Raw genomic sequence first — 27,624 nt, 5'->3', positions numbered from 1 at the left:
AATTTATTTTAGAACCCACACATATAACTTCATGATGTAAAGGAAAAAATTAAATAAAAATAAAAATAATAAAAAACTTCCGTCCCTTTAGTTTTGCGCAGCTTCCTGCAAGACTGTAACTTTTTATTGACACTGAAGAACTGCAGAGTGAAATGGACAAAATAGGTATGAAAAATACAATAGTAGTTTATTTTGGGGGGGGGGATTTGTAATTCTGGGTGTGTACCTGGTGTGGTGTCTTAACACGATTAGCAGCCAGTTTAGGATTTAGTTATTTTGTGTTATAATTCGCTCATATGACAGCCAGCTCAGCAGCCAACTGCATTGCCAAACTCCATCTGACAGTGATAAATCCGTAGGTTTTCGGAGTATTTTAGTCATTGTATTTGCCTGTAGTCCTGCTGAACTGTTGTTTTGTTGTGTGTAGTCTTGCCCCCGGTGGGTCCTGATGATCTGCCCCTGTCTCTGCTGGAGATGGGCTGCTCGGGGAGATTTGAGCTCATCACACACCCACTGCCCAAAAACAGGCCCCTGCCTCCACACAGCACGGTTAGTCCTTTAACAGTTTTAAAATAATAATGCTATTCATTTCTGAATGCAAACTTTGCGTTTATGTTCTGTTTTACATTGGGGAATTGTTCTCTTTTTCAGCTCCCCCATGGTCTCCCTCCTACGTGCCTGGATCTGAAAACAGAGGTAGAGAAGCGTTTCCTCCGAGACCCTGCGTGGCTCCCTGTACACAATGTAGATGATGCCTTCCATAAGTTCCTTAAGTATGACATGACATGAGACACCTGCAGAACATAGTGCTTGTCTTTGCAATATATATATATATATATATATATATATATATATATATATATTTATCATATCTATACTCAGTTTTGTCAATTACAAATGTGTCCTTTAGGATAAGCACGCGAGGGCGCGAGGTGGACTCTCTCCTGCACTGCTCACTGTCTCCTCTGCACTCGGGTCTGTCTGTGGTCAGAGATCCCACCACCGGCATGCTGCTGGATTTCACTGAGGTTACACTGGAGCACATTTACCTTTGTCCATCTTGAAGTTTGGTTTCTCATTCCATTTTTTAAACAAACTTTAAAAAGTTGCCTTGGCAATGTGTATATATATATACCGGTACTACTATTTCAACTACCTATATATATATATATATATATATATATATATATATATATATATATATATATATATATATATATGTATATATATATATATGTATATATATATATATATATATATATATGTATAGGTATAGGTAGTTGAAATAGTTAAAATATTACAAATAATTACTGACACAAATATAAATTGAATATAAATATTTAAATACAAACAAACTGCAAAAACCTAAAGTAAAATTTAAATGAAGACTGAAAATAAAAGCTAATTTAAAACATTAATAAACACAATATATTGATTTCTGGTTGAGTTGCTGCTAATAGCTGTAGCCTAAAATATGCTCTTCATCTGTAAAATAAAATTATAATTATTATTTTTTTTTAATTCACAGTGAATGTTTTTTTTTATATATATATATATATATATATATATATATATATATATATATATATATATATAAAAAATGACATTTTTATAACGAATATAACATTGTTTTTTCTTATGTCAGGTGTTATTAGAAGACACAGCATTGTCTGCCAAAAATTCTCTCTCATTGCAAAGACCACCTGGACCCCCGTCAGAGAGCCTGAGAGGGAGCAACACAAACTACCCATTCCTGCCAGGTTCAGTATTTAGATACAGCTCTCATAACTGCTTCAAAATGGTCCAGTTTTTCACTCTGCTGTCCTCCTACAGCTGGAATGGAAGAACTGACGCTGGAACAGATCAAGAAGAAGTCCGAGCTGGAAGAAGACATTGACTTTGAGAAAGGTTGGTGGTGTGTTTAATTCTGTGAGTGGGTGTGAGAGAGATAGAAAAAGAAACCATGACAGTTATTTCTTGCCTTAGATTTGTTGACGGTTCCTCCTGGGCTGAAGGCTGGTGTGGACTTCAGTGACAAAGGTCGGGTTTCGTCATTGCTCTTTGCATGTACAGATATTTGAAAGAATGTTGGTTACAATTGACTTGCATTGACTTTCTAAGTCTGGAGCGAAATAAGGATGAGTAAATGATGACAGGATTATCGTTTATCTCTTTAATGCCTTTAGACGCCAAAAGCACGAAGACTGAGGTCAACCTGCTGTCCCTTCTGTCGACCTTTGATGATGTCATCGACGCCCTGCCAGAGGAGAAAGAGGGAGTCTCCCAAAAAGAGGAGACCGTTAAACTGCCCAGGACTAACAGCCTAGAGGATCTGGGAATTAAAGTGTGTAGAACTTGTAGAAAAGAATTCTCATTGGTTTATTTACCCAACACATGTTCTTCATAACCACATGCACTCGTCAGGATTCAGCCGACTCTCAGCCTTCAGCGAACACAGTGCGTCTGAGTGAGCAAAAGAAGAAAGCGCAGCAAGAAGACAAGGGAGACGATAGAAAATGGGCCGTTCCTGTGGACATCAGCTCACCCTGTGACGACTTCTACAAGCGAATCCCTGATCCAGCCTTCAAGGTCAGATCTCACTGTATGTTCATCGTCTTGCAGTGTCAAAGCTGTGGGTTTTGTGAGTTTTTGGATTGTTTTTTTTTCTCTCTGTTCCCGCAGTATCCCTTCGAGCTGGATGTGTTTCAGAAGCAGGCTATTCTCCGGCTCGAAGCTCATGACTCTGTCTTTGTTGCGGCTCACACATCAGCCGGCAAGACCGTGGTGGCTGAATACGCCATTGCACTTTCCCAGAAGCACATGACCAGGTGTGTATGAGAGACCCAGAGTCTACTGACTGCATCATGTCAGTTATTTTCTTTTATTTTAATTACACTACCATTCAAAAGACTGGGGTCTTACTGGTCTCTTTTGTTCACCAAAACAGCATTACTTTGATTAAAATTGTGAAATATTATTCCAATTAAAAAGAGCTCATTTCTATTTTACCACATGTTAAAATATGTATTTTTTCCTTTGATGAAAGCTGAATGTTCAGCAACAGAACTCCAGTGTGACGTGATCCCTCAGAAATCATTCTAATGTGATGATTTGAAGCTCAGGAAACTCTTATTATTATTATCAGTGATGAAATTGTGCTGCTTAATGTACTGTAAATATGTTTTCGTCTTTGATGAAACAGAAAGTTCAAAAGAACAATATTTATTTAAAATAGAAATATTTTGTAAGGTTATACATGTCTTTACTGCAGGTTTGTAAAATAATACTAAAACCATAAAAAAATAATTAACCAAAATAAAGCTAAATGTAAAAATGATTTATTTTTTACTTATTTTATTTAAGCTAGTTACCAAGACCAATATTTCTATAGTTTAACTTTGGTTTAATTTGAAGTATTAAAATTACTAAATAAACTAAAACAATACAAATAAATAAAAACTAAATAAAACATTTCTAAATAAAAAAACTGCTAAATTCCATAAACTTTCATTCAAATTAAAGTGAAAAAAAAAAAAATTATATATATATGATAGATTATCACTGATACAAAAATAGCAGTGCTTTATTGGCACTTAAAATAAAATGCATGTTCACTGATTAAAAAAATAATAATATTACTTATTTATAAAAATGTAATTGCAATGGTGGTGATCTTTTTTAAACTGTGTTAAAAGCCTAAATGGAAAGCACTTTGAGTTCCCATTGTATGTGAAATGTGCTAACTAAGTCAACTCCTGACAGGACCATTTACACATCCCCCATCAAGGCCTTGTCCAATCAGAAGTTCAGAGACTTCAAGACCACATTCGGTGACGTGGGACTTTTGACTGGAGATGTCCAGCTGAGCCCTGAATCCTCGTGCCTCATCATGACCACGGAGATCTTGAGGTGACTATCCAACAGCAGCAGGCCTTTGTGTCAGTTACTCACAATCCATCTTTTTTTCCACGGCCTTTGTTAATAAGCATGTCTTCCTCCTAACAGATCCATGCTCTATAACGGCTCCGAGGTCATTCGAGATCTGGAATGGGTCATTTTTGACGAGGTTCACTACATCAATGACGCAGAGGTGATGATTTGAGTTCAAAAATGCAAGGCTTTCTCTCTGCTGCATTCAGATCTGATGTGATGTTGTTGTTTGTCAGAGGGGAGTGGTGTGGGAGGAAGTGCTCATCATGTTGCCGGAGCATGTTAGCATCATCCTGCTGAGTGCCACGGTGCCAAACGCAGTGGAGTTCAGTGAATGGATCGGGTGTGTGTGTATCATCAAAGCCATGAAACCAGATTTGATTCTGCTCTTTGTAGATTGTGTGGCTCATAGGGCTTTACTGTGCTTTCTCTGTGCTCAGGCGTATCAAGAAGCGGCCCATCTATGTGATCAGCACCGTTAAGAGGCCTGTTCCTCTCGAGCACTATCTGTATACCGGCAACAGCACCAAGACTCAGAAAGAGCTCTTCCTGTTGCTGGACTCCACTGGACACTTCCTCACTAAAGGGTACGTTAAGTCAGATAGTTGCTGTTTTTTGTTTGTTTGTTTGTTTTATAAGCAAGAATGCATTTCAGATTTATTCAAGATGTTTAGAGGTCAGTGTACTTCAACTTTTTCAAATAATTTTTAAATAGCTGTGCTCAACAAGGATGCATTTATTTGATCCAGAATAGAATCAAAATCTGATATTGTGAAATATCATTACAATTTAAAAAAGTGTTTTCTAAAATAATATGTTTAAAAAAATGAATCATTCCTGTGCATCATTACTCCAGTCTTCAGAAATCATTCTGATATGCTGATTTTCTGCTCAAGAACATTTCTGATTATTATCAATGCTCAAAACAGTTGTGTTGTTTCATATTTTTGGGAATCTGCTATGTTTTTGTTTGATCTTTTTTTTTTTTGAATTCTTTAAAAAATAGAATGCTCAAAGTAACGCCATTTATTTGAAATAATAAATGAAAGAAAATGTAAAATAGAGAAAATACATTTGGAATGCGGATTAATAATAATAAATCAATTAATAGTATATTGTGAATGCAATGTAAAGGTAACATTTCAACTCAAATGTATTTATTAGTGCTGTCAAAATGATTAAACGCAATTAATTGCATCCAAAATTAAAGTTTTTGTTTACATAATATGTGTGTGTATACTGTGTATATCTATTATGCATATATAAATATAAATACAAATATGCTAATGCAAATATACATGCATGTATATATTTTAAAATAAAATCGTATGTTTATATATTAAATATATTTATATATATAATATAAAATGTAACAATATTATGAATATATAAACGTGTAAATATTTTCAAAATGTATACTGTTTGTGTGTGTATGGAGTTATCCATAATAAATATACACGGTACACATAAATATAATTTAATCAAAAGCTTTTAATTTGGATGCAATTAATTGTTTGACAACATTAATATTTAAGGGTTGAAAATTGTGTATAAAATTACATATACACACAAAAAAGATTAATTGATTAATATATTTTGACTTACATTGTAAGTGGACTTCAGGAGAAGTTTTACAAAGCTTATAGAAAAGTGCTTTCAAATTGAAACGACGTTTTGTTTTTCAGCTACTATGCTGCAGTGGATGCCAAGAAGGAACGCACTAGTAAACACGCACAGTCTTTCGGCACAAAGAACGTATCGCAGCACAACACAACAGCCAGTCAGGTCAGTGTCTGAACCTCTCATCGTTTCCTTTTAAACAGGTCTTTATTTCTAACAACTACAGTGTTTTTACCACGGTGTTTCTTCATCCACCAGGACCGAGCCGTGTGGCAGACGCTGCTGAACTATCTGTCTCAGAGGCAGCAGACTCCAGTGGTGGCCTTCACCTTCTCTCGGACACGCTGTGATGAAAACGCCCGCTCTTTGACCTCGCTGGACCTCACCAGCTCCATAGAGAAGAGCGAGATCCACTCCTTCCTGCAGAAGAGCCTGACCAGGCTGAGAGGAGGCGACCGGCAGCTACCGCAGGTACAGGACATCTGGGGTTTCATTGGCTGATTCTGATATCTGGAAAACAAGGTGACTTGTATCCAATATAATGCTGATAAATTATACATCATACAAAATTACAGATCGCTAACTCACTTTAATGATAACAAACAGAAATGCTGAAATTAAATTAACACTATATATATATATATATATATATATATATATATATATATATATATATATATATGTATGTATATATTTAATTTATTAATTAATTTATTTTATTTTATTTTATTTTTTTAACTTGAAGACTATTTTTAGGACTTTAAGATGTTTTGCTCTGTTGAACTGTCCTAAATTATTTAGTGTGTACTAAATAGAAGTGTATACTTCGAGTTGTCTTTCAAAATTAAATCATGCATTTTTGCATTATAATAGTAAATCTCATGACGGTTAAAAAAAAAAGAATTATTTACTACTGTAATGCAATAAAAGAAAATGCATTATTTAATTCGAAGACTTAACACTTAAAGCCTTTATATGAAATGGGTTATAAAAGTGTTTAATGCATTAATTGTTCCTTGTAATGCATCTTATTATATATTATAGCACTTATCTATTCATTGTTACATCTTTGCGTAAAAACACATGAAAACAACCAATATCAGATACAACAGTGAATTTGCAAATATTATAATCCATTTTAACTTTGGTAACAATTGCTTACGAAAAGATATAATGCATTGCAGAGTACATTATAAATACCTTTTATAATGCATTATACCTAACGGCTTTAAGTAAAATTAAGTAAAGTAAAGATACTCACTAAGGTTGTGACCATATGACCAAAAATACAGTTAAATCTGTAATATTGTGAAATAAGAAAGCTGGTTTTGGTTTGAATATATTTTTAAATATATATATATATATATATATATATATATATATATATATATATATATATATATATATATATATATATATATATATATATATATATAAACATATTTAAACATATTTGAAAATCAAAGATATGCATTAACCTTTTACAAAATCTGTAATGAATTTGAAAACAGATTGGTTGCATTAGGTTCAAAATTGCAGTATATTTGTTGATTAATCAGCCTTGTCAATGTTCACCCTAGAGTGTTTATCAGCGTTGTTTTGTCCCCACAGATCCTGTCGATGCGTGATTTGCTGAAGAGAGGGATTGGTGTTCACCACAGCGGCATCCTGCCGATCCTGAAGGAGATTATTGAGATGCTCTTCTCCAGAGGTTTAGTAAAGGTTTGTTTTACAGACGTTTTGTACAAGCTATATTTATGAATAGAGAAAAGCTTTATTTACAGCTATATTTGAAGACAAAAAAAAAAGTTGATCTTTCTCTCTTCCAGGTGCTGTTTGCGACAGAGACGTTTGCCATGGGTGTGAACATGCCAGCCAGAACCGTGGTGTTCGACAGTATCCGCAAACACGACGGCACCGGTTTCAGAAACCTGCTGCCAGGTAAAGACACAGCTCCTCTGCGGTCTTACATTTCAAACAACAAAATGCCTGTTTTGTCCAAACATTTCCTGCCTTACGTGTCTTGAGCACGCCTGTTGCAGGTTTCCTCATTTGAAATGATAATTGATTTGTAATGTATTATCATAAAAGTAGACATTATAAGAAGTTGTCAGATACTTGTTGGCGGAGGCGCTACAGGCAGACAGATGCTGCTGATGATGCTTTAGCCGTCTCTAATGAATGAGCAGATGAATTATGCTGGAGTGATACAGATGTTTGTGCACATGTGACCGCTTTTGATGTGTGTGAGAGAGAGATGCTTGAGTTTGCTTCGGTCTGTTTTTCTGTTAATAATAGTGTGTATGGAGAAGGGAAGAGGGAGAGAGTATAGCTGGCTGCTTTTATAAATGCAGCACACGTCTGAGTTAAGAAGACCCTGTTTTAGCCATTGTGTTGAAAGCATTTTGCATGTTGCAAAAATAGATATTCATAAAACATTTGGGGAAATGTGCACGATACATATCAAAAGCATGTCTGGGTCACGTTTCACCCCCACCATTAAAATAAAGAAAAGTGATAAATTATTATTTTTAATTTTTAAGACAATTATGCATTTTACTGAAATGAAAATTTTACTTCGGTGAAAAAAAAAAAGATACCCATTTATAGAACATTGTTAGGAAGTGATTTTTATGACAATTAAACTCTCAGTAATCTATTGTAATGTAAAAAAAAAAATACTGTAATAAAAACAAAAAGATATATTAACTGTGAAAGGTAATTCTAAGTATATACTGCCATTCAAAAAATTAGCATTTCTTAATCTTTTAAAATTTGATCAAAGATACAGTAAGAACACTGTTTGAATATTTGAATGTATTTTAAAATGTAATTTTTAATTTTTACTTTCTCAAGAAACTTTTCTTATTGTTCTCAATGTTAAAAACAGTAATATGTTTGTGCAAACTGTTGAAAAATAACAGCATTTATTTGAAACAGAAAAACTTTTAAAGATCATAAATGTATTTACTGGCACTTTTCATTTAGTGAAATCGAACTGATTTGAAACTTGTTTTAAATGGTACTATCATGGTAATATTCGTTGTACTAAATTTTAACCTCAAATAAAATTCACAGATATTTTCCCCTGAATAATTATCTAGAAAATAGTGTCACAATGTCAAAAAAATCTTAATGGCCTCAAATGGTAAAAAAGAAGGCTCAGCGTTGTTGTTTAATATATGTAAAACTGTGTGTGTGTGTGTGTGTGTGTGTGTGTGTGTGTGTGTCTGTGTCTGTGTCTGTGTCTGTGTCTGTGTGTCTGTGTCTGTGTCTGTGTGTTTGTGTGTGTGTGTGTGTGTGTGTGTGTGTGTAGGTGAGTACATCCAGATGGCGGGCCGTGCTGGCAGAAGAGGTTTGGATGCTACAGGGACCGTTATCATCCTCTGTAAGGCTGGAGTTCATGAAATGGGTGACCTCCACGCCATGATGCTGGTCAGTGTGTTTAACACCTACATCTCTCTTCTCCTCAGGATGACTCAAACCCAGAAACATATACATCAACACCTTACTTAAAGCCTTTATATATAATGCATTATGAAAGTAGTTTAATGCATTAATTATGCCTTGTAATACACCGTACAATGCAGTGAATGATTGTAACCACAGTCATATTATATTATAATACTCATCTATTCATTGTTTGAAAACTTTAGAAAGTATAACGCATTAAAACACATCAGACAAATCTCCAAAAATTATTATGTTTTAATTTTGTTTGCCGTTATTTATGGAAAGATATAATGCATTGCAACATACACTATGAATACTTTTATGATGCATTTAACTTTGTTAAGCATTATGTGAAGTGTTATCAAATATTTCTACATGTTATTTTTTTAAATGTTAGTACTTATTTCAGTTAGCTGATGTTGATTTACCCTGGATGAGCACAAAGAGCACAATGATGCACACATCGTTACGTTGTGTCCTCATGCTATTATGTTCATGGTTTGAAGCCAATTTGTTATTGTTTGTACGCCATAGCCTTAGTTTAAATATTAGCAATCAATGTATCGATGATGTGTGATCTACAGGAGACCTATCATATCATAGAATGTGTCTATGTAGTTCCAGTTCAAAATACCCCACTGATAATGTATTATATCATTTTGAAAATGCCTGTTTTAATGGAAGCAGAAGCATGCTGTTTTTGTGCATGTGTCTTTAAATGCAAATGAGCGTCTGCTCCCCGCCCCCTTTTCCAGAATAGGGCTGTGCCTTTACAGCTTGTACCTCAGATACGCTGCTAAAAAAACCCATGTGATTGGTTTTGATTATCATGTTTTAAAGCCATACTACTGTAGTTTAAACTCTGAGATGGAGTGTGGTGTTTTTCTCTGTGTCAGGGGAAGCCGACTGTGCTGCAGTCTCAGTTCAGACTGACCTACACCATGATCCTCAATCTGCTGCGTGTGGAGGCCCTGAGGGTCACCGACATGATGAAGAGGAGCTTCTCGGAGAACCACAGGGACACGCAGGTAAACAGCCTCATTTCCCAGCAGTCCCTGCATGACGGCGAAATGTCTGTGGGGTTTGCATGCCCCAGTAACTGCCTCTGTAATTCAGTCTTACAGGCGGAAATCTGAAATATGTGATGAAATGTAATGAAACCCTGTCTTTGTGTTGCTCAGGCTCACGAGAAGAGAATAAGTGAACTGAGAAACGCACTGTCCTCTCTCCCTCCACTGGACACGGAGGGGCAGTTATCTGATATACTGTCATATTACCACACCATCACAGAGCTGCGCATCACCACAGAGAGCCTGCAGGTGCACACACACACACACACACACACACACACACACAAACGATTACACTTTATTTTAAAAGTGTCCTCGTTACATATGTTACATGTACTTACCAATGTAATAACAATGAATTATGCATATTTACATGCAAGTAATCCTAAGCCTAACCATATAGTACATGTAGTTAATACATATAACTCAGTACTTAAATATGTGATTACTGTAACAATGAGACCTTGAAATAAAGTGTAACCACACACACACACATTGATATGATCACAGTGAGCACTATCACAGAGTTGTACACTTGATTCCCAGCATTTGAGCAGTTATATTCACTTATAAACCAGCTAATTTAATTTTAGATTAAAATACAGAACTGAATTAATCAAATAATACAAAAAGAAAGATCTTGATATAAAACTAAGGCCATTAAAAAAAAAAAAGATTCCTTTTTTTTTACATTAACTGAAATAAAATACATTTGTATGGTAAAAAAAAAACACGTATGAAAACATTTCTATTTTCATTTTGTTTAATTTGATGTACCAAAATAAATCAAACTGATATAAAAAAACAGCTACAAAGATATCTTAAAAATTCACTAAAACTAATATAAAAAAAATGGAATATAGAAAGTATGCAAATATAATTTAAAATTAAAACAAATTAAACATGTTGTTCAAAAATATTCTAGTATTTCAGTGAAATGATGCTAAAATAACACTGATATGATTTAAATTGTTAAAATATTTACAATTCTGTGTTGTTATCATATCAGGTGAAATAAAAGCAAAAAAGGACAACTTATTTTCAATTAAATAAAACATTAAATGAAATAAAACATTATTCATTATGATTACATTTAGATAGTTTAAATATACCATATATATTTTGTAATTATTTAAGTATATTATTATTTAGTAATACTGCTGTCCCTGTGTGTGTGTGTGTGTGTGTGTGTGTGTGTGTGTGTGTGTGTCAGCGAGCTGTGCTGGAGTCAGTGAATGGACTCAAAGCTCTGTCTGTGGGGAGGGTGGTGATGGTGAACAACAGCCAGCATCACAATGCACTGGGAGTCATTCTACAGGTGTGGACAGACTCAATAATCAACACATCTTCAGTTGGGGGACTGTTATTATTACTTTTGCAGATGCTATTACAATATTATTCATACTTTTGAAATGTGAATTAGTTGCTTTACTTATTTGTGTTTATAGTTGTATTAGAATGCATGTTATTTTGCTATTCCTTAATGGTTCGTCACACAGTTAGCCGGATAGTTTGTTTTATTTAGACTCATATTTCTATTTTCTATGGCCGTATTTTTTTTTTTTCACTAAGGTTTTTGTAGGAAGTATTTTATGTTCAACAAGGCTGCATTACTAATATATATGATTAAAAACTACTATTGTGAAATATCGTAACAACTTAAGAGCTTATTTCTGTTTTAATATATTTTAAAATGGAATTTATTCCCATCATGCAAAGCTGTATTTTCAGCATCATTGCTCCAGTCTTCAGTGACACACGATCCTTCAGAAATCATTCTATTTATGATTATTTGCTGCTTATTAAGCATTTATGATTATTATCAATGTTGAAAACATATTTTTGTGGAAACCATGATGCTTTTTTAAAAAAAGAATAAATATAAAATTCAAAGAACATAATTTATTTGAAATATAAATATTCCGAAACTCTCTGCACTGTTCCTTTTGTTCAATTTAATGTGTTTTATTTCTTTAAAAATGACCCCAGACTTTTGAACAGTAGTGTATTTCCTAGAGGACCACTAAAGTAGAAAGTTGCACATCTTACCTCACTCTCCCGTATTAGTTTTCCTCTCTCTCTTTCCCATCAGGTGTCCAACGATGCAGTCAATCGCATGTTCACCGCTCTCATGATCTGTGAGAAGGGTAATGAGGAGGCAGCGGGTGATGATCAGTCTAATAAAGCCTTCCATCCCATCTACAGCACCTCACTGTTTATTCCAGAGGGTGAGCGCACACACATACACACACAGCATCACATCCACCCCCGAATCTTACCTGCCCACACATTAAATGACATCACGAACGTCTCACCTACTTCTACAGCTTCTCTTGTGGTTAAAGCATAATTTACAGTGTGGCTGTGTGTGTAGGACCCTGCAGTCACACGGTGCAGAAACTGAAGCTGCAGGACATCTCTGCCATCACAACCAAAACCCTCAAGGTCATCCCAGAGAGAATCATCGATAACTACAATAAGAGACAGCAGCCACGCTTCAGGTCTGTACGTGCTGTATGTATTCATCTCCATTGTTTTGCATTTGCTGAATTGTGGTACTGATAATAGTTAAACTTCCTTTTCTAGACTTGATCCACCGGGTCAGGCTATTTCTACAGCAACTCAGGAGCTCCTGCGATTGGCTGAGGCCAATCCAAACGGCATTACGACCCTTGACCCTGTGAATGACCTGCACCTGAAGGGTGTGGATGTGGTGGAGGGAGTGATGAGGCTCCGAGTGTTACAGGACTGTCTGAAAGACTTCCACTGCATCCACTCGCCCACCTTCACTGAACAGGTCTGCCTCTCGTTCTCATGTGGCACATTCATGCATTACACCTCAAACATTTGGGGTCAGTGAGATTTTTTTTTTTTAATTCTGTTAATCAAAAATAAATAACTAAATCAAAAAATATATATAACATAAAAAAAAGAAGATGCTTTTAACATGATTTCCTTTTGAGTTAAATAGATTTTTTTCTGAGCCTTTTGGAAGATATTTGTTGTTGTTGTAATCATCAAACTCAAATCATTTTGATCAGTTTCTCATTAAACAAGATGACTTATTTTATGTATTTTTTGCTTTTCAAGTAAATGTATTTTGATATTTTGATGTACTTTTTTCTCTGGATCTGTTGGAAGTGGTTGCATTTTTATACTTTGAAGCATTGCTAATACAAGACATTTACCTTTACAGACCACATCAATGAATTGTGTTCTATAAAAATTTATTCCTTAAAGTTTTTTAATTGGTTCTAAAAACCTGTCTTCATAAAGCCTGCAGAAACCCTGTCAAATAAAAAAAACAGTTGTTTTAAATTGCAATAATGTTTCACAATATAACTAGTGTAAGACACTTCTTTCAAAAACAAAAAATCTTAGTGACCCAAACCTTTGGTTGGTAGTGTTTTTCCTTCTGTTTCAGGTCATGTCCAAATCCACTGTGCAGACTAAAGAAAAAAATAATCATTTCTAATCTAAATGTATCCTCGGCTGTATTTTCTCATCTATATTTAGTAATTTGGCACAGTAACTCTCTCAAGACTCTCATTTATGGAGTGTGACAGTGGCAGCGAGGAATAAGGCTGTGTCTCATTAGCTCTCAGTAATCACTTCCAGCCTTGGCCTTCTGCAGAGCGCTGATGGAGTAGAGTGATAAACTCATTTTCATGTTCTCTCTCTCTGTGTGTGAATATCTTGCTCAGTTTGCACGTGTGCAGGAGAGGATGTGTGTACAGGAAGAGCTCGACAAGCTTCTGTTCCTGGTGTCAGATCAGTCACTGACACTGCTTCCTGAGTACCATCAGAGAATCAAGGTCAGTCCATCTACTACTCATTCTGCTGCATGTCCACATTATCAATGGATATGTTTCAGTAGCACAGTAATATGTTTTTTAATGCACAGTCATTGGGATAGATTTGGAGAAATGTAGCATTATGTCACTTGCTCATTGATGGATCCTCTGCAGTGAATGGGTGCCGTCAGAATGAGAGTCCAAACAGCTGATAAAACATCACAGCAACCCACACCACTCCAGTCCATCAATTAACATGTTGTAAAGGGAAAAGATGCATATTTGTAAGAAAAGAAATCTAGCATTTTAACTTAAAATCGGCTAAAATAAAATCTTCTATCCAATGAAAAAGCACAACAGTTGATGGGCGTTATTATAGAAATTATAGCCTCATATTTTGCCAAGAAGCGACCGTTAAAACATCATGACGCATCTGTTTCTTACAAACACACACATCTAGCTTTACACATCATTAATTGATGGACTGAAGTGGTGTAGATTATTGTGATGTTTTTATCAGCTGTCTGGACTCTCATTCTGACGGCACCCATTCACTGCAGAGCATCCATTAGTGAACAAGTGACGTAATGCTACATTTCTCCAAATCGGTTCCAATGAAGAAACATACTCATCTACATTGGTTGAGTACATTTTCAGCGCATTTAAATTTTTGGGTGAACTGTTCCTTGGAGTTTAATTATAAGTGAAATCTGCCGTTAAATCATTACTGTATGTACAATAGAAGAACAGATAACAGTGTAATGCCTTTGAAACATGAGGCAGGAAAATGTCAACGGTTTTAATTATGGAAAAAGAAGACCTGATATTGTTTGTTTTATTAATTGTTTTTGTGCATCAGTCATTAAATAGTTTTTCACCATTAAATGTTTGCTATTGTCCCAGATGTTATAAGCACAGTCAGAGCTGACGGTATAGTGCTGTTTTGGCAGGTGCTGGAAGCGCTGCAGTATGTGGACAGCACTGGGGCGGTTCAGCTGAAGGGTCGTGTGGCGTGTCAGATCAGCAGTCATGAGCTGCTCCTGACCGAACTCCTGTTTGAGAACACACTGAGTCCTCTCGCCCCCGAGGAGAGCGCCGCCCTGCTGTCCTGCCTCGTCTTCACACAAAACACCCAGATAGAGCCGCACATCACCAGCACGCTACAGGAGGTAAAGCACAGCTCGCCACATGTTCCCACAGCCGCCAGAGATGGAAAACTGAGATTACACATGCTAATACATTATGGCCATCAAACATTTCATGTGAGCCCACAGCCATTAGAATATAAAGCATCAGATACTCTTGTCATCATGGTCATGGATAGATGTGAATTTACACGGCTCTCTGAGCTCGACACCCAAGAGATGCTTAGCTTTATGCCTTTAGCGAAGGATGCAGTCGCACACGAGCATGTAGGTGTGTGTTGTCGAACGGCCCAGAAACATGGAATTGCTTTAAAGGGACCGTGAATAAGTCATGACACAAGACTGTGAAGCACACATATAGAGTTCACAGAGGCTCGTAGGCGACCGTGAGAAAGCCCTTGCTGTTCAGACGCTGCGAGGTGAGGGCGTTCAGGTAATGGAGCTGCAGTCTGACTGTTTGACTACCTCGCCGGCCTTGCTCTGGTTGTGTAAGCACTTAGACAGCAGATGGAGACGAGAGTGGAGCACAGGACAAGAGAAACCGATGCAGTGCTGGACTGAGAGATCACGCTATGATTGATGTAAATCTAGATGTTTAGGCCATCTAGTTTGGTTAATAACACAAGATGCAACTTAATTCATTGAATTAATCAGTGTTTGTCACATATAACAATAACCTTAATGGAAGATAACATATTAAATGATGAGTAAATAATTAAGATATTATACAAAGCATAAACATCTATGGAGAAACTTAAGAGACCACTTGAAAATGCTTTTTGTGTTTTTGTGACATATCAGGACACAACTCTGTATAACGACATGGGTATGACACAGGTATTACAAGGAGAGGGTGACTTATGAGGACATAAGCCATGTCCACATTTTTCAAAACGCTTATAAATCATACAGAATGATTTTTTTTTTTTTGAGAAAGTAAAAATGCACAAAGTTTCCTGTGTGGGTTAGGTTTAGGTGTAGGGTTGGTGTAGGGCAATAGAATATACAGTTTCCACAGTATAAAAACCATTACGCCTATGGGATGAACCCACTTTTCACTAAAACAAACGTGTGTGTGTGTGTGTGTGTATTATACAATTCTAAATAATTGTTCAATTTTCTTGCTTTTGTAGGGCATCAATCAAGTGCTCAGCGTGGCACAGCGTATCGGTGAGCTGCAGAGGGATTGTGGGATACCTCAGACTGCTGAAGACTTTGTGGCCCAGTTCAAGTTTGGCCTAACTGAGGTTGTGTACTGCTGGGCAAGAGGCATGGTGAGCACTGACCTTAAAACACGTGATCCAGTCAGCACGGTGGCCTTAATATGTTGCTCATTTATTTCACTTGATATTATAGTTTTTATTTAATACTATCATAGAGACACATTTATCTTTTAAGAAAGACCTAATTATGAAACTCCATGCATCCATCTATCTATCATAATGATGTTTTTGTGTTTGGTAGCCGTTTGCTGAGATTGCCCAGCTGACAGATGTGCAGGAGGGGACGATCGTACGCTGCATCCAGAGGCTGGACGAGGTCCTGAAGGAAGTGAGACAGGCTGCACGCATTGTGGGCGACTCCGTCCTGGGCAGCAAGATGGAAAGAGCCTCACTGGCCATACGCAGAGACATTGTGTTCACCGCCTCGCTCTACACACACTGAGAGAGAGAGAGGCAGAGTGTGTTTGCGTGTTGATTGGGATACAAAATAGAGCGTACAGAATATGGACCTGAGAAACTGTACTTGAATTACTGAGAGCATGTTTACATTGAGTGAAGGAGTAATTCACCCCTCATACCTGACCAAAGAGGTGAACTCAATATGAAATGGAGACTGACATCAGCCATGAACTGTAACTACTTGTACAGAAATAAAATGAGCTGTATGTGGAAAACTGGTTTCATCCGTATTGTCAGAAAATCTAGAAATTTGCATTGTGAGCATGTTAAAGAGAACTGCAGTGGTGTTTCTTTTATGTTTGTGTGTCGATATCATTGCTGTTCTCTCATTTTTATTATTTTTATTTGACTTTTTTCATGCACAATGCTGTTTTTATATTCTGGTTGCACTGCATTTTTGCTGTCTCTATTACTGCTCTGCACACACTTTTTATCATTAAATATAGTTCATAAATTAAAAGATATAATAAATTAGCCCTCAGATCAGCCACTGTAACCACATCATTTAGGATGAAACAATTTTAATACACGGGGAATGATCATATGTCTTTCAATTTATGATTCTTTAAGTTTTAGATTTGGTCTTCCCAGTCCAGAATATTTGATTAGTTTTCACAGTATCTCAATACTTTTATATCAACTTCAGTATTACTCTGCTTTCAATAAATAAACAGTTTATAATAGAGCCATGTTATGAATATTTTACAAATACATGTCTTATATAGGCCAAATTTTCATATTAATAAAACCGTTTTTGGTTCAGGTCTAATTTCAGAAAATAAAAAATATTTAAATTAGATTTTTTTTTTTTTTTTAGATTTAAGCCTAAAGCTGCATACAACCCAATACTAAAGTTACAGATATTATATAATAAAACCATCATAAATAAATATGGTATGTTCTTAAAACAGTGTGCGATTGTAATATTTTAATGTCTATTTAAGCTAATTACACGTTTTCGTAGTTTATTAATAACGATGGTAGTGGAGTTAAATTTCCGTCTCTTAATATCTTTTTGTAAATAGACTTTATTAGTTTTAGTCTTATTAAATGAATCATATCAACATGTGAGGCAAGGATGCAGTAGTGTGTGGATCTACTGTCTCTTTAAGAAGCTGTGGTTAATTCAGTGTTACTGGATGCGTTAGTTTCTGCTGCTGCTGCTTTGGATGTTGCAGTGTGACCGTGGACATAAAGAAAAGAAAAGCAGCAACACACATCCAGTCGCTTTTACACCCAGATAACACAGGCTCTACACAACACACATCAGGATTACCATCGGAAGATGCGTTATAATTAGCCTAAAGAAACCATCAGCATCGTCTGTTGTGATCCGACACAAAACCAGACGCACTGGTTGGATTTGGGGTTTTATTATTACTGGAGGGACAAACTGAACATCATCGAAACGGATAAATAAACGCGATGTCGTCGGAAAAACACGGTAAAAAAAAGTCTATTTTTGTATTTGGTCATACCACAGCTAATTAAAATTGTTTATGCAGCTGGGCGACTCATTTAAATCAAAGGTTATTTAACGTTATTTATTATAAAATAAATAAGAGACAATCTGCGATATTAAAACGCTATTATTCATGAATGTTGTTAATCTGTCCCTTTTTCATTGTTCATCTTTATTTCATCTATATATAGTAATATTTAGGCTGTGTGTCAAATCCTAGCGAGCTGCCTATCTAGGCATCATTGTCAGCGCCTAGAATTATGTCGATAGTCGTGTGAGGCAGTTTTGCCTGTTATAATCTAATTTGCTGCGCATTTTGGGGGGTACATGTGCCTTTCGAAATAAATTGAAGTATCAGATGATCACCGTACACGCTGTCTGTGTAGGCAGCTGCCTAGTATTTGAGACACAGCCGTCGTGTCAGTTATTCTCTCAGGTATAGGGTCGTGTTTAACATATAGGCCACATTAGAAGCGGCTGTGTGGAGACTGATTAAATGAGAGAAGAGGCATCTATAGCAGTGTGTGGTTTAAAGGGTGTTGTGTGAGGCCCTATTTCAGGCACGAGGTCCCTTGGGTCCGGAGCGACCGAGGGAGGGCCCCAAATCACTGAAATCACGCAGATATGTTTTACATACAAGAACCTTTTGGATTAACCTACCAGTAATCTTTTTTTAAGATAAAAATTATTATTTGAGTGTAATGAGTCAATGCCTTGCATCTGTACAAATCTCTTTGTCAACGCATTTAGACAAACATATTTATTTTTTGTTCATATTCATTGTTTAATATACCGAATCTGCTGGATGTTAAAAAAAAAGAGACAAATAGACAAGATTATTTATTTTATATATATATATATATATATATATATATATATATATATATATATATATATATATATATATACACCTTAAAATGAAGGAAATATGAACTGCAGTGCCTGAACCCCCCATTCCTTCATGAACTCAATAGCCTACAGTGTACTGCTGACATTGTGAAGGATTACATAAAGATGTGGTCGTTTACACATAAAAAAACACAAACTGAACTCTCTTGGGTGTCATACGCTGGTGTAAATCTCTTTAAATCTTTATTTGTAAATGAATATTACAGGTTGATTATAATGGAATAGTTTAATGGAAATGTGTCTAATTAATAATAGCGTGCACTGCTTGGGTTAAAAATTCCATTCATTTTCATCATAGGGAAACTGATTTAAAGACAGAACTGCTGCTCTCTGAGTTTGTTATTCAGTGGTATATGCTTTTGTTTAGACCAATAGTTTTTAAAGACTGTGTTTAAAAGCAAAATTGATGGTTACAAACTACTTTAACAATAATTCTGCAAATAAATAAATAAATAAATAAAAAAACCTCCAGAGACCTATCAGAGCAAATCACAGCAAATATTTCTGCAGGGAGTACTCTCAAAATGCTCCTAGATAATTGTATATGCATTCATATTATGCATTCAACAACTTTAAATCTGTTGTTTTATACAGTATTTATTTAGCCATCTTTTTCATCTAGATACTAAAGGTCTTAAATTGATGTCACATGTAGAATGAATCGAAATAGAAATTATTTATTTATCCATTATCTTTAAATTTTCCAAATGTTTTCTTTTTTAATTAATGTCATGTGTATCAGTGTCCTAAAGCCTGTGTACACAAAGAATGATAACTACTGTATAAAGCTAATTTTAACTGTAAATGTATCAGCGTCTACACCACTGGATGATCATGCTCTGTTTATTGGAAGCACTGCATGCAGTTTTGTCACCTGCTGCTTTAAATGTTTTTAAAGTCAGATGGATTCTGATTGGCTGTCAATGTTTTTTGTCGTTTAGCAGATTGAAAACAATCATCCTGATAGTGATTCCAATTATATCGTGTAAACTTCCTTATTTACGTAGAATTATAACTTTATCTTTGTGCTTATAGCTGGCTTTTTAAATAAGATATGCAGCTCCTCTTATGCTTATCGTCCTTGGTGTGAATATTTGTGGTGTATGACTGTGTTTGTGTCACGGCTCAGGATTGGAGGAGGCAGCGGGAAGGCAGTCCATGTCTCAGCCGATGATGCAGATGGCTCCGCCTCCTTACCTCCCTGCCCAGGACCCCAACATGGCTCCACATCCTCCTCCACCTGGCTGTGGCCAACAGCCCAATTACCCCCCTCCCCCTCCCCCTCCTGGATCAGAGGGGTACCTGCAGGAGACCCAGTTCCACTGCGGCACCCTCGGGCCCCAGGGGGCTTCGAACGGATACCCGGTGCAGACGCACGGACCAGTGGGCACCGTCCCTCATCCCCCAGTGGGCTATATACATACGGGATACCCCCTCCAGCTGCAGCCCTGCACGGCCTACGTGCCCGTCTATCCCATAGGCACAGGGGTGAGTGGGGATTAATTTGGGAAGATGTTTAAACTGCACAGAATAATCCAGATGTATGAGAGCGGGACACAAAAGTCTACAGTAGTTAAACATAAGGAGGTGAAGGGTTCTGTTGACAGGATGTGTTTTTATTTAAATCTCTCTTTAAATAAAGTATGCAGAATAGTTAGAAGATCATGTGAAATGTGATGTGCCTCTTGCATCTCTGGAGGACAAATACCTTTCCAAGTTGGAAATATACCAGGGGTGATGATATGCTTGATATATCCAGAATTGAACTCTTATCTGTCAATATTAGTAAGACCTTGACATTTCTTGGCTGATATAGTAAATGTTGAATAGATATTTAATTTTTTAGGTTTAGATACCAGTAAAAATGCATGGTTCTCGGTAATAAACTTTTTTACCATAGCAAAAGCTAGTTCGTCTCCAAATAAATCAAGGCTGCAATTTATCCAATTATTCCCCCCAAAAAATTAATTTTGTCATATATTGCGATTCGGTTTTAAACTGCATTTCGAACTGTGATATTTAAATACAAAAAAAAATATGGTAATTAAAAAAGAAACTGTTATGATAATATTTTACACTACAATAGTAAAGTCATAATAATAATAGTTATGTGTTAATTTCTTCACTTTCAAATGCTAAACCTTAGAGCTTTGATTTTGGCGGAAAAACTGATGTTTAGTAGACAGTGTGTTTGGAAAGTTTTCATTCTTGTTGAAGGCTGAAAACGTCTTTACTCAAAAATATCGGTAATTATGCACAAATAAATTTAACCGGCATATTATGATTTTTATTTTATTTCGATTAACTGTTCAGACCTATTTCAGTTCCTATGCTGCTAAAGAACGTAAACAAAAATTGCCAGTCAAAAATGTAAGGAATTTTCAAGGGAATAATGCCTCTCCAGTAAAAATATAGTGATTATGCATCAGAATTGTCCATCAGTTTCAATTTTTTTTCCCTCAGGCGCAGCCTTACATGCCCAACGGTGCACCTCATCCAGGTGTTGCCCCCGGCCAGATGGCCATGCATATGCCCAACGGCATTGCTCTGATGGAGTCTCGTCGTCCTCCTCACGACTACCTGCCCATCGCCGTCCTCACCACTGTCTGCTGCTTCTGGCCCACAGGAATAATCGCCATCATCAAAGCCGTGCAGGTAATTGAGCCCAGACAGATGTGTGTGTGATGTCAGCAGGGCTGTGATGTGATGTGATCACGGATATCATTTCTGTTGCATTCTGGCTGTTCACACAACTGAACTACTAAGAACTAAACACATGCTCTTAACACCAGGTAAATAGGTGCATTTAAATAACCGACTTTCTGTTGGGATTCGGATTTCATACCTGGAGACTTTTTTGTAGGTATTGGTGTGTTACATGTGTGTATCGATTTTCATACATGTACGTGAAACGTAGCTCAAGGTGCATTCCGTTGAAAGCGTATAGGTGGCGCTGGTGAGCCATTTTGCCACACCCATTTCTGAAACCCATATCAGATGTTCATTTTTGCCATTTCTGATGCATTTTAAAGTTTCATGACTTTTCAATTGTGCTTTTTTAGATTTTTACCCAAAAAAATTTTTCACATTTGTTTAGTGGTTGTTTGTAAATAATTTGCACAGAATTTCATTCAGTTTGGTTGTTTTGAGATCAAACAACTTATTTTAATGTACTAATTTAATTTCACACTTGCTTTGAGACATTTTATTTTTATCCATTTATTTTCTAGATATCTACCAAACAGCATTTTTATGTGATATGTGTTTAGTGGTTACATTTCAACGTGATAAACGATTCACACAATTTTGTTCAGTTATTTATTTATTTTTTTACGTCAAATAAGTTAATAAATCTGAATTTATAAAAATGTAAACACAATTTGGTTCAACTAGGTTTTCAAACAAGTTAATGTATTTTAATAAAAACATTTCAGACTTGGTGTTTGTTCAATTACATTTTCGTTGCATCGGTTTAACTGAACGATTTAATTCAATTTAATTTCAAACTTAGTGTGAACAGTTATTTTATCCTTTTATTATAGGATATTTTTTGTCTTTTATTTTTTTGTCTTTTAAATTATCTAACGAATTCTGTCCAATTACGTTTTTTCTCGGCATCAAACAATTTAACTGAATTTAATGTAATAATTTCAGATTTGGTGTGAACAGGTGTTTACTCTATTGCCCTAGATATCTGCTAAAGAGAATCTCTTTGTTCAGGTGCGTACGGCTGTGGCTCGGGGCGATATGGTTACAGCAGAGATCGCCTCGCGGGAGGCACGTAACTTCTCCTTTATCAGTCTGGCGGTGGGGATCGCCTCCATCGTGCTCTGCACCATACTCACGGTTGTGGTCATCATCGCCTCTCAGCACCACGATGACGACTGGGAGCCCTAGAGAGCACAGCGCGGGACGCACCTCCCATCCTGACCCCAGGCCATCATTCCAGTCGGTATTCTGCTTTTTCTGTCACACAGCACACTTCTGATGCTCAAGACACCACATCCTGATCTGCAGTCCAAAATACGCTTTTACAGCCATTTGCCCATGTATTAGTTACAAAATAGTTTGACGGAATGGTTAAATGTTGGGAACACAGCACATCGACCATGTTGTAAGCAGTGTACGCTCACACTCTCATTAACTGACCTGAACACTTCCTGTTTCTCCAAAACAAAAGCCTGTTCTAGATCAGTAGTTAGAAATATAGCGTACTGAAGACTTGAGCTAGGTCAGGTGTGTTATCATTTGCTCTTGAAATTTGCCAAAATGTTACTTTTTAAAAGAAACACAAAAGTACTACAAGAAAATAATTTTGGTATAATTATGTTTTTTGATCTTCAAAACATTCCATCTATTTTTTGTGCCATTTATCGGTTTAGAAGGATAATATATTTCTTTTTCGGGATGCACCGACAAATTTAGTTACTGAAAGTGTGGCCAAATTGTGTTTTCTATACGCTAAGTATTGAAAAGTGTAAAATAATGTATTGAATAAGTCGAACGACTAATAGATTATTGGAATAAGTAACATTTTCATTTCTGTCGTGTGGTTCAGAAGAGTGTATATCAGTGTTGATTACTCAGTGGTTTCTTTTCTGAAACCCAAGGCCAGAAGTCTACTCTACGCAGTACACAAACACAGATGCTAATACTTGGCTAATGTGTTGCATGCATGCAGTTCTGTTGGGATCAAATGAGAGTAGATTAACATTGGTGGATTTAATAAACTTGAAAAATGGTTTATTGACGTCATTCCACGATTTAAATAAAATACCTTCTGATGTTCATTCATGTTTATTTCATGCTTTAAGTAAGTATGAAAATACGATCTGTTCACATGCCGCTATAGCAATCTGTCATGACACTTTACAGAGCCACAAAACTGTATTTGTTGATTTAATTTCTTTTAAAATTACTAAATTTGAAAGCTGAGACACTCAGCAAACTGTTACTCTGCCATGACGATACACTGAACCCAGAAGAAAACAATTTATACAAATGTATACCACCCCATGTGGCAACACTGAGAAGTGCAATGTGTATTTGCGTATCATTGTGAATTTCTGACAAGTTTACAATGCAGTAATATGTGAAAATAGCTAAAAGCATTTGTGTTCATGTACTTGCGTAGTGTATGTCTTGGGCCTACGTGTTCCCAAGTGTCTTGTGTGCAAACCGGTCTCAAATCATTCCAGTTCAGAGGTGTTCAAAGAATGTATTCTTGGGTGAAATTATTACTTCATTATTGACTGCTGTAAATTGGCTCTTCATTGAAGGAACACATGAGATTTGTGTGTTGTGAACTACTGTATTATTTATCGTTTAAACACTAAATTATTCAGTTGTGTATTAAATTGATACTTCTATATTTATTGAAATATGTAATCATAGGTCTAAACTGTTGTGCTGAAATATTTGGTTATCTTTCCTAGATAACAGTCAGTCATCACAGATGATTGCTCAGCTGGCATATTTTGATGACGCATGTGATAATATGCACTTTTATGCTCAGCAAGCAAGTAGCCAGTCTGTCTCACTTCTTTGTAGATGAGAGTGTAACTTGCTTCAAGTTCGGACCTCATTGAAACTCCTCACATGCTGCTGTCAGTTAGCTGTAGTTTGTTAGGTTAATGCATTTAGCACAATGGTTTGGTTGAATGAAAAGGACAAAACAATCTTAGAGTGGTCCTACAAACACACACACACACACACACACACACACACATATATATATATATATATACATATATATATATGTGTGTGTGTGTGTGTGTGTGTGTGTGTTTGTGTAGCTGACTGTATAATCTGTCAAACTCTTTGTTTTCAAACGAGAGTTTACCCAAAATATTTTCATTTACTCACACTCATGGCTGTCCAAAAACATTTATGACTTTCTTTTTTCTATGGAGCATAAAAGGAGAAATAGACCAAAATCTTGATAATTCCATAATCTGAAGCTGTTGAGCCCCCAAAATGACCAAAAAACATAGTTTATATATTATATATATATACAATATATTATTTGGCTTTGCAAGATTTGTAACATAGTGCCCAAAATGTATAATTTTATTTTATTTTATTTTATTGTAAAAGACTGAATCTGCTATATGTTGTGTTCCACGAAAGAAAGACATAAAGATATAAAAGTAATGCCAGAATTTCATTTTTGGATGGATTCAGTGGACAATCTTTGCATTTATGTATAAAGCTTTAGGATTTCTACATTTCTACATGCCGAGAGTAAAACGAGCTTCATTGTTTCAGTGAAAGACTAGAAAGAGAACAGCCAGTTTTGATAAACAAGTGTCCAAATGTGAAAGATGGGAGAAAATCATCTTTTGCATCCATTTTGAGCTCTTACTTTCTGTCCTCTTCTGCCATGACACTCAATTTTAAGTATTTATTTTGCTGGTGTAATTCGAACTGTGTCATATCGTTCTTTTCCTGCTCTCTTTAATCGATTTCTAATAGCTTTCGGATCTATTTTTGAACAAATGGCTTGCAGTATATTGCAAGTGTTTGGCTGATCTGTTTGTTGAAGGACTTCTGATGTTAGAGGTGTGATTGCACATGTTCATCTTTATATGGGCTAAAAATATGACCCTTGTTTTCTAACTAAGAGAGCATAGATTCAAAAGAAATCCTGTCTGTTATTAAGACAAGCTAGTCTGATACATTTTATTTTGGTGTTTTAAAGTTGTGCAAACACTGTACAGTTGATGTGAACCTAACTCCTGTTTATAATTAGCCCAGCAACATGCTTTTTCACACAGTTGTGATATAAAGCAAATGCTTTATTATTATAAACATGGCCACTGAGATCTGATTGCATATAGTTACTGCACACAGTTTCTCTGAGCTTGTAAATGTGGTAGGTTTATATAAAAAGCTGCGAGCTCCCTTGTGTTTGTGTGCTTTTAGAGGTTTATTCTGAGGTGGATCTCACACAAACCTGTCAAGAACATGTTCAAGTCAGTGGAAAAAGATATAAAGTTATACTTGCATGAATAAGCTTATTTAAGGACTATTATTTATTTTTGGCCTAACTTTGATTGCAATCAACCATTTTTCCCATTAAAAAAAACAATATTTCTTATCGTATTGCAAATCTAATGAGAATTTCTCAGAAGAGAAAAACATCCTGAGAGTTTGTCAAAAATGGCTCTGTGAAATAATGTCTGTGAACTAATGATTTTGCTTTTTCCTTTGATTTTGGATGTGAACTGTGACATGTTTTTGTGAGATTTACCCTCTCAATGAGCCCAAGCATTGATTTCCCGTGTATGAATCCAGTGATTTGAATTAAAGAGGAGTACCTGGTTGTGCAAGAATCGATCATGTTGCGTTTTCTCTGCCTCTCTCTAATGTTTGGCCTTTCTCTTTGTCTCAGAGGTGCTATTTTTAGTTGCCCTGTTTTTTTCTTCTTCTCCATCTCTGAATCTTTTTCCCTTGTGCCACTGGAGCTATAGTGTATCTCCACATCACATAACTGATGAACTGATAGGAGGGCGCCAGTGCCTCTTAAAATCCTCTCATTTACATATTGTATCTATTGCGTGGTGTACAGTAATAGCCGGGGGCTGCAGCTCTTCTCAATCTGTGAGGGCATCTGTCGCTCTGTGGATCAAATTCAATCTGACAGAGGGAGTGAAGATGGCTATCAGAAAATAAAAACGATTCATTTATTCGGGATTTATTCATTTATTTCATGAGTGAGAATGTTATTTTAGATTGTTCTGTATTGTAAGCAAAGCTTTTTACCACGTTTTGTTTCTGTAATTAAAATTTTTAGTTTTTATTCTTAAAAACGATTCTCATTTACAGTGTTTTTTTTTTTGGGAGGGGTGTTTTTAGCAGTTTTTATTTCACAATGGTTCTGAAAACCGTGTTATGTTGATAATTAAAACTACTGTTGAACAGCAAAAATAGTTTTTGCTAACCAAATTAAAGCTGAAATTAATTGCAAATAAACCTAAAATATTATATTACAAAATATTACATTAATAATATTACAAAACAAAGAGTTGCATGTACTAAAATTACTTAAATATGATTTAGCATATTAAATTGATGCTATTAAATATTATAATATAGTTCTTTTCATTATCCTTATGCTGAAATTTACTGTCAAATTAACTGTAATATCTAGTGCACTTTTTTTGTGCTTTGACTTGTGTATTAAACAGTGGTTGCTTGATGTGTTTCACCAATTTTAACATATTGGAGGAAAAACAATACTATTGTAGTGCATAAATACTAATACTGCTACTACAAATCAATTATGTAATAGTGTATATAAATAATACTAAAATGATACTGCCTAAAATATATCAAATTATTTTGGGGGTGAAATATGACCTGGGCATTTTCTCGGCCGATTTTGTGAATTTCATCCCAAATGTAAAGAGGTGAGAGAGAAGAGAGATGAATGGAGTTAGAAGGAAGCAGGCCAGACTGTGTCAGTAGGATCACAGATGGTCGTTTAGCCTCCCAAAGAGAGCCATCGTTTCAGTAATCATTTAACACCGCAGGCCTGCCGTCTTCCTCAACACAGCG

The 27,624-nt window shown here is 35.8% G+C and overlaps 2 protein-coding genes across 2 annotated transcripts; both read left to right on the top strand.

Moving 5' to 3' along the window:
- The first annotated feature begins 152 nt into the window (after nt 1-152).
- Nucleotides 153-17,379, top strand: LOC113119516 (helicase SKI2W-like). The gene is made up of 29 exons (XM_026289053.1): nt 153-165; nt 428-549; nt 652-773; nt 911-1,028; nt 1,646-1,760; nt 1,834-1,908; nt 1,987-2,040; nt 2,187-2,344; nt 2,425-2,589; nt 2,683-2,828; nt 3,763-3,909; nt 4,006-4,090; nt 4,167-4,273; nt 4,371-4,517; nt 5,616-5,715; nt 5,809-6,021; nt 7,162-7,272; nt 7,380-7,491; nt 8,867-8,985; nt 9,900-10,031; nt 10,185-10,322; nt 11,287-11,391; nt 12,166-12,301; nt 12,448-12,574; nt 12,660-12,870; nt 13,778-13,888; nt 14,818-15,036; nt 16,146-16,286; nt 16,477-17,379. Exons 1-29 carry the CDS (start codon nt 153-155, stop codon nt 16,675-16,677), a joined length of 3,750 nt encoding a protein of 1,249 aa, XP_026144838.1. The 3' UTR covers nt 16,678-17,379.
- A 416-nt stretch (nt 17,380-17,795) lies between these two features.
- LOC113119515 (proline-rich transmembrane protein 1-like) lies at nt 17,796-26,399 on the top strand. The gene is made up of 4 exons (XM_026289052.1): nt 17,796-18,138; nt 20,195-20,553; nt 21,529-21,720; nt 22,786-26,399. Exons 1-4 carry the CDS (start codon nt 18,120-18,122, stop codon nt 22,960-22,962), a joined length of 747 nt encoding a protein of 248 aa, XP_026144837.1. The 5' UTR covers nt 17,796-18,119; the 3' UTR covers nt 22,963-26,399.
- Nucleotides 26,400-27,624: the final 1,225 nt, after the last annotated feature.

This window comes from Carassius auratus, chromosome 19 (assembly GCF_003368295.1).
Source record: "Carassius auratus strain Wakin chromosome 19, ASM336829v1, whole genome shotgun sequence".
Classification (NCBI taxonomy): domain Eukaryota; kingdom Metazoa; phylum Chordata; class Actinopteri; order Cypriniformes; family Cyprinidae; genus Carassius; species Carassius auratus.
This window is presented reverse-complemented; position numbering and strand designations above follow the sequence as displayed.